The 8,443-nt window shown below is 40.6% G+C and overlaps 1 protein-coding gene and 1 long non-coding RNA gene across 2 annotated transcripts; one reads left to right on the forward strand and one right to left on the reverse strand.

Moving 5' to 3' along the window:
- LOC134880979 (uncharacterized) lies at nt 1–2,810 on the forward strand. The gene is made up of 3 exons (XR_010167984.1): nt 1–245; nt 362–403; nt 2,129–2,810. It is a non-coding gene; the product is annotated as an uncharacterized LOC134880979 (long non-coding RNA).
- Nucleotides 2,811–5,554: 2,744 nt separating this feature from the next.
- LOC134881171 (piggyBac transposable element-derived protein 4-like) lies at nt 5,555–8,352 on the reverse strand. Its single transcript, XM_063908325.1, has 2 exons — nt 6,418–8,352; nt 5,555–6,342 (listed from the first exon to the last, which is right to left on the reverse strand). The coding sequence occupies exon 1, from the start codon at nt 8,350–8,352 to the stop codon at nt 6,580–6,582; it is 1,773 nt and encodes a 590-aa protein (XP_063764395.1). The 3' UTR covers nt 5,555–6,342; nt 6,418–6,579.
- Between the last annotated feature and the right edge of the window lie 91 nt (nt 8,353–8,443).

Here is an 8,443-nt window from a genome sequence, read left to right on the forward strand (position 1 = left end):
TTCAGCAGCAGCACCTACAGTACGGAGGTCACGATGGGTGCTTACCCCTTCCTGTAGTAAACTTATGTCTCAGCAAGGCACGCCGTATACAGTGATTTTCAGAGTTTCTTTTAGCATAAAAGAAAATAAGCCTTTTAAAGCTGCAATAACTGAGTTGGGTTTTTTGCCACTTGGAGGCAGCAGATTTCAGCTTTTTTACACATCCTGACGATGTTAGCACCAATTCTGCCTCTGGTTGATGTACGGTGAGGACACATTGCTGTAAACTCAGATACTGGGAGTACATTTTCCACTTATTTTCTTTGTTGATGAAAGATATATGTGATTTGTGAAATATTTGTTTTTACTGTTAACCCAACAGGCGCTGTGAGATTGGTCTTTATCAGGATTTAAAATATTCCAGGTAAATACAGGAATAAAGTGAGCGCTGTGGTTATATAAACTAATTTCTTTCTGTCACAACGTTGAATCTTCTACAAGATTGCCATTTTGACCATAAACAGATCTATGGACATCACCTAACATGGCCAGCTCCAGGTGGACTTTTCCTGTTTTTGTGTTTGGTGTGTATTGGGTTTGGTTTATGTGTATTAGTAATTAAACTGCTGGCACCAGTTCTCAGAGATGAGTTGTTCGGTGCTCCAGTAGATCTTATCTGCTTCTGTGTTTAATGTGTCGTGTCGGTTTTCAAACAGAGCTGTGTGGTATGCGCCTGTGTTATTTTTTAAATAATTTTCAGATTCTTTCATTTTGTTTGGTTGAGGTCAGGTGAAAAGTTCATGAATGGGAAGCATATGGAGGCATTGGGGAAAGGCGTGCCAGCTGGTTTGATCAGTTACCTGAGTTGGTTTATGGTCGTTGCCTGGGGTACTGGTTCTTATCGTTGTTGCCAATGGAGAAAATTACAACTCTTGGATGGGTTAATGGATTATTATTTCTGGGTTATTGCAGAAAATGATAAACTTTGGCCCCTGGTAGTTGTCCATTTCAATGAATGGGTTGGTAGGCCTTTGATCATTCATTCATGTGTTTTGCGGTTGACTCAGCTGTGTGGTATGTAGCTTTGTATGGAAGGGAAGAAGTGGTTTGTGGTGTGGTGGGATGTGGAGAGGGAGTGAGAAAAGGAAAATAATCGAGAGGGTTATGGTTAGAGTTGAAGCAGGATTACGCCTGGAGGAGGGTAAGGGTTAGGGTTGAACAAGGGTTAGTGGTTGGAGTTGGAGGAAGGTTGGAGTTGTGTTTAGGAGGGGTAGGAAAGTAGGTGGTGGATCAACTCTGAGAGAGCCAGCTATTTCTTAAGAAAGTAATTTTCTGGGACCGGGAAAGAGGGAGACTCATTGAGGGGGCCTTCACTTAAGGGAGATCCTTTCATGGGCTGCTTCAAAATTAAGAGGAAGTGGGTTGTGTAATCTGTGTGGGGTCTTGTAGGGAGGTGGAATAAAAGGGGGGCTGGTGGATGGTTTTGTACTGTCTGTATTGTGCCTGGGACCATCATGCTCTCAGGGCAATTCAGAGGGCTGCATGGTGCATGTTTGAATCTGTCTACAGTTTTAAAAGTAAATGATCATAAGAAAACAGAAAACAGTCCTATAATACAACTTCTGAATTTTCCTTTTTAGGATTTGCCGGTATCCCTGGGTTGTCTGGCTTCTCCAACCCTCACTTTAGGGATGTCTAACTGGGGGAATATTCTGTGTCAGGGTTTCTGCCAGAAAAGCTGTAAGGCCCTATCACTCCTTCTCTCTCCATTTCAACCACACTCCCTAGTGTTTAACACAACCAATGCAAGTTTGGTTTATTAATAAAAAGGGAATCGGAAACCCTGGGATTGGATTGCGGCTGATGAGAGCTGGATGCATTGCGTATCACTCTCAAGTTCCGACAAAGGATTTCGGTCCAGCGATATTATAGCACATACTGTATGTGGCCATAAGGTTTTGCAGCTGTGTTTAGAACTCACATCGTGGGGATTGAGCCATGAGACTCAATCTCCCAGGGTCCTTCAATGCTGTCAGACACCCCATCACTTGCTGCAGCCCTATATCATCTACATGTGAATGCGAAGCTAATAAAAAGACAACATAGGATGTATTTGTTCTCAGTTTTCAACTTCCTTCAACTTTCACAGCTGACTGATTTCTGCCACTGGAGCAGACCATCACCACACTCCACATCAGAGGGCTCATTCATCGCTGGATTTTCCTCTTTTCACCGTAGAGAACTAACAACTTAATATACCTTCTGTTAGACAGCAATGCTAACACTGCAACCAAGATGGCATACAGCTGTCCAGACTTCAAAATAAAGCAACAAACGGCAAAGTGCTAACTGTATTCTGAAAGACAATAACAAACAAGCAAACACACACTAAACTCGGCATTACACCACACACTTTTAACCATTTCAGGACTTGCCAGCTAAGCTAACAAAGCTAAGTAACCTCGCTGTTCATTGACTTAACCTTACAAGGCTAAGTAAGCATACAACTTCAAAGTGTTGTAAGTGTTGGAATATGTGTTAGTTTGTTTTTTTAATCGCTGAGCTGTACTGTTTGATCTGTTGTAAAGCGCTATTGGGTAATGTTATGTGGTCACTCTCAGTTTAGAGATTTTAATTTTCAAAGTGCTTTATGGAATATGTGGATGGTTAAATGTTGCAGAAGAGGGATTTCAACAACCTCTAAATAAGAATCCCGAACTCCTTAAACCTTTTCAAGCCAATGATTCTGTTGTGTATAGTTATTAATTAGATTACAAATATGCTTTCCTAATTCATAACATGACTTTATGAATACTACTTTCCATAAGACTACATCAGCTTGCTATTTTACTTTTTTAATTGGTGCCTATATATATAATAATGAATATCATTCATAATTGTATTTACTATATACTTATTTTAGAAAAATACCAATCCCTTCTGAAAGACTTTTTATTAGTGCGACTGCATTCACTTCATTGTAGTGCCAATTATAGTCAACACCTTTTTATAATTGTGTTAATATTTATGGGTTAATCATGATTAACAGTCCATTTGCTCAAAAGTTCTGCTGTTTTTACATTATGTATTCAAATTAAATGTTAACACTTCAGGATACATGCTTTTTCTTTTCTCTATGTGAAAAACTTCACATGTTTTGGTAATGTCCTTTAATAACTCAGGTACGTTAATAATCTTATTCATCTACTTCATCTTCATCTTGGAAATTTGATGTGACATCATCTTCTGATTGCCACATTGGAATTGTAACAGCAAAGTTACAAAGGCCTAGAGGTGGGAAGTAACTAAGTACATATACAGTGGGGCAAAAAAGTATTTAGTCAGCCACCAATTGTGCAAGTTCTCCCATTTAAAAAGATGAGAGAGGCCTGTAATTCTTATCATAGGTATACCTCAACTATGAGAGACAGAATGGGGGAAACAATCCAGGAAATCACATTGTAGGATTTTTAAAGAATTTATTTTCAAATTATTGTGGAAAATAAGTATTTGGTCAATAACAAAAGTTCATCTCAATACTTTGTTATATACCCTTTGTTGGCAATGACAGAGGTCAAACGTTTTCTGTAAGTCTTCACAAGGTTTTCACACACTGTTGCTGGTATTTTGGCCCATTCCTCCATGCAGATCTCCTCTAAAGCAGTGATGTTTTGGGGCTGTCGCTGGGCAACACGGACTTTCAACTCCCTCCAAAGATTTTCTATGGGGTTGAGATCTGGAGACTGGCTAGGCCACTCCAGGACCTTGAAATGTCTGGAACTGCAGGATTTAAGTCCCTGGCGGCATAGTGTGTTACTGATGGTAGCCTCTGTTACTTTGGTCCCAGCTCTCTGCAGGTCATTCACTAGGTCCCCCCGTGTGGTTCTGGGATTTTTGCTCACCGTTCTTGTGATCATTTTGACCCCACGGGGTGAGATCTTGCGTGGAGCCCCAGATGGAGGGAGATTAGCAGTGGTCTTGTATGTCTTCCATTTTCTAATAATTGCTCCCACAGTTGATTTCTTCACACCAAGCTGCTTACCTATTGCAGATTCAGTTTTCCCAGCCTGGTGCAGGTCTACAATTTTGTCTCTGGTCTCCTTTGACAGCTCTTTGGTCTTGGCCATACTGGAGTTTGGAGTATGACTGTTTGAGGTTGTGGACAGGTGTCTTTTATACTGATAACGAGTTCAAAAAGGTGCCATTAATACAGGTAACGAGTGGAGGACAGAGGAGCCTCTTAAAGAAGAAGTTACAGGTCTGTGAGAGCCAGAAATCTTGTTTGTTTGTAGGTGACCAAATACTTATTTTACAGAGGAATTTACCAATTAATTCTTTAAAAATCAGACAATGTGATTTTCTGGATTTTTTTTCTCATTCTGTCTCTCATAGTTGAAGTGTACCTATGATAAAAAATGATAGGCATCTCTCATCTTTTTAAATGGGAGAACTTGCACAATTGGTGGCTGACTAAATACTTTTTTGCCCCACTGTACTTAACTACAATTTTGATGTACTTTTTAGTATTTACATTTTCTGCTACTTAGTACTTCTACCCAACTACATTTCAGAGGTAAATCTTGTACTTTTACTCCACTACATGTATCTAATACCTTTAGTTACTTTACAGATCAGTATTAATGATGGTAAATATAACCAACCCTTAAATCAGACTTTAGTTCACCTGCAGTAAATTCAGCAGCTACCCTGCAGTATACAGAGTCATTAAAACTAGCTGCACCTTTACCAGCTCTGAGAACACTTTAATGATCAATAATTATAAAACATATCAGAGATATTATTCTGAAATGGACCAATCACACAATGACTACTTTTACTGTCGCTACTTTAAGTACATTTAGATGAGAGTACTTTCTACTTTCACTGGAGGAACATTTAGAATGCAGGACTTTTACTGTGACAGAGTATTCCTACACTCTGGTACTTCTACTTTACTCAAGTACAAGACCAGAGTACTTCTACTTTACTCAAGTACAAGATCTGAGTACTTCTCCCACCTCTGCAAAAGCTCACTTTAATGTCCTAAACTGTATAGAAGCTATCATTCCAATATAATATGATTAGGTCCACTTGTCTTTTTCTTATTTCCTAATCAGTTTGTTTAACACATTTGGGAAATAAGCATTGCATTAGTTCCAGGTTCTTTCCCACGGATCAGGAAGCTTATGATTTTAAAGCCAAAAAGAGGGGCCGTTTTTCAACAGTTTCTGCTTTCTATGCTTCTGTTTTGTATTGCTGCTCTTCTCATCGCCTTTTCATCTGTCAACTTTACCCCAGCATGACCCCAGTTTTCTGTGACTTCCTGTTGGACGGCAGCAGCAGCCAGGATTATACTGCCAAGACCAACACACACAAACACACACACTCACATGTATACGTACAAACACAAACACATTAACACAAACAACAGAAAACTAAGGAAGGAGTTCTCTCTGGACAGTTTGACAAACACACTTATAATGTGGGTCAATTTACTCAAGAGTAGGGATCCTACTACAAAAACAAATACATGACACACACACAACACAGTCATTTTCATTTTCTGCTCCTGATAGACCTGTCAACTGAGTTTATTGGTTTTAATAAACACTAATAAGATACATCCAACCAACCAAAACATCTCTTCAGCAGTTATTGAGGTAAAGAGGCAACGAGAGAACAAATTCCCTTGAAAAGGAAAGAGCTGCTTTTCAAAATGTAACTAACTGAACTCAAGCACTTGCTATCTGTTTTAGAAACGTATCAAATCTTAAAAACCAAATATCACAACAAAAAAATGGCATGGGGGGGCTTTACAATTTGTACAACATATGCAATCTGTATTAAATATGGATAAAAGTGAATAGTCCAACAATAAAAATGACTAGGACTCATCACAAAAATATCTGTACGAATATGACCTTTGGCAATAAACAGAACCACAGCGACAGACACGACATGATCCATCATCCATACGCAACCATTACAGGACCCTTGATGACGAGTTAGTAACATGTATTTCTTTAACCCTTGTATTATGTTGAAAAAAAATTACATTGATTATGTTGCGGGTCATTTTGACCCATACTGTGTAAATGCACTCAAAACAGTGAAGAAAACAGGTTAAACCAATAACAACTTTATTTTAGATTACATAAACATTTAGAAAAGTGACATACAATACATTTTTAATTCCAACACTATATTTAAGAACTATTTAGTCTAATCCTCTTGTCCTCCTCCCGGCTCAAAATGATAATTCTTCCCTCCTTCTTTCCTCCTGCCATGCTCTCTCCTTCCTTCTTCTCATCCTGTTTTCCTTCTCTCTGTTCATCCTCCTCTATTCCCTTCTTTTCTCCCTTCCTTCCTTCCTTCATTCTTTCCTCCTTCCTTCCTTCTTCTCTTCCTTCCTTGCTTTCTCCATTCTTTCCTTCCTACCTTCTTTCCTTCCTCCCTTCCTCCTTCCTTGACCAAAGAAAGCACAAGGGCTACGTTTTTCCCTCTTCATGAACACATTTCTTTTTAACTTTGACTTCAACTTTAACTTCATCCCAGCGAACTTCAACTTTTCAATGTTCTCCACATTTTTCTTCAACATTTTCAATGTTCTCCACATGATGGACAGAATGTTACTGTGTGCTTTCTGCAGATGTAATTCTTGCATTTCACACAAGAGGTACTTGTGTTACTGTCCTCTCGGGAGGGACAGACCTGGCATCTTTTCCTTTTCTTTCCACCTGTGTCCACTGGATGTTGGTTGGGTGAGGTTGGGTTGGGTGAGGCTGCAGGTTGGTCGGGTGACCTGAGCTTGACCTTTTCAATGACAGCTGCAGCTGCTGGGGATCGAGCTGGCCTGGCTCGCGTCTGGATCTTGGGAGTGATAAGTGCTTTGCCGAGATCTTCCAGGAAAAGCCGACGTCTGTACAATTTGCCGGCATTCCATTTCTGGTTGATTGCAGTCCACAGGACATAGGCATTGTAAGCAGACACGTCCACAATGTTGTTGAAAATCACCAAAGGCCAATGGGCTGTCTTGCGCTGGCAGCTGTATGTTGCTGTGACTTTGTCCAGATTGTCAACTCCTCCTTTGGTGGAGTTATAATCCAGGATCATTTGTGGCTTCATGTCTTCTCTTGTGCTCAGAGATGCATCTGTGTGCATTGCACTCATTACAAGAACATTCTTGTTTCTCTTTGGGCAGTATGAAACAACTGTTGCTTTCTCAGTGAAAGCAAATATTGAGGAATGCAGAGGTCTGCCCTGCATCTTCAGAATTTCAGTGGGAAGTTCTGGCTTATTTCTTCTGACTGTTCCCAACATGGTCAGCTTTCTCTTCTGAAGTTCATCTCCAAGGCGGTAGGATGTAAAGAAGTTGTCACATGTGATGTTATGACCTTGCAGCCCTTCACTCATTTCCAGCACCACACGCATCCCCTGATTCTTCTCAGATGTTCCTCCAGGTAGCTTTCCAGTGTATACTTGCATATTCCATGCATAGCTGGATTTTGCATCACAGGCTGCCCATATTTTGATGCCATACTTGGTGGGCTTGTTGGGCATGTACTGTCGGAAAGGACAGCGCCCCCTGAATTGAACAAGGCGCTCATCTACAGTAACATGGGGACCAGGATTGTACAACAAAGGTAAAATTTCAACCCATTTATCCCACACATCTCTGATCGCAGCTAGTTTGTCTCTTTCACGTCGACCAGCTCTGGTGTCGTGGTTGTCAAAGCGGATCACACGAGATATCATGTGGAATGTCTCCAGAGACATTGTTGCACGAAAGATTGGCCTTCCATTCTCTTCATTCCATAGACTTGCAGTTGCTTCTCCCTTTGACCTGTACACTCCAGCTAATAACAGAACTCCAATGTAAGCATGCAAGTCAGTCTGATCCAGTGGCTTCCATTTCTCTTGAAACACACGTCTCCCCTCCAAGTTGGTCATTTCCAGTATAATCCTCTCTATTGGTGAGGATATGAAGAGCTGAAATGCTGATTGAATCTCATCAACTCGTGTGACAGCAAATCTTGTAGGACCGGGAGTCATTTTGATCACATTGGAAGATGACAGTCTGCCTCGGCTTGGGTGTGGTGATGTTGACCATTTTATATTACCGTCCTTAGATGCCCATGTCCCCTCTGTGGATGATGATTGCTGCATTCCTTGGTTTTCATCTGTTGGAGGAACAACGGCAGACTCGTCCTCTGAATCCTCCTCATCGTAGGAAAATTGACAATCTGGATCAGCAATAACATTGTCCTCTGTCTCTGAAAGATCCTCTGGTTCTGAAATATCTTCCTCTACATCACTATCCCAGTTCAAAATCTGTGATAAAGCCTCCTCAGCTGCCGTCCTTCTGGAGCTCATTTTTGGTGAGTTTGTCAAAAAGATGACATGAGAACAGTGACAAGGACAAGTGTGAGAAAGTTCCCTCTCTTCACACACCTGGCTCTGGGTC

The sequence above is a fragment of the Eleginops maclovinus genome, chromosome 19, assembly GCF_036324505.1.
Source record: "Eleginops maclovinus isolate JMC-PN-2008 ecotype Puerto Natales chromosome 19, JC_Emac_rtc_rv5, whole genome shotgun sequence".
NCBI classification, from domain to species: Eukaryota; Metazoa; Chordata; class Actinopteri; order Perciformes; family Eleginopidae; genus Eleginops; species Eleginops maclovinus.

Excerpts from the sequence above, each read along its gene's own strand:
- LOC134881171 (XM_063908325.1), bottom strand. The coding sequence starts at position 8,352 with ATGAGCTCCAGAAGGACGGCAGCTGAGGAGGCTTTATCACAGATTTTG.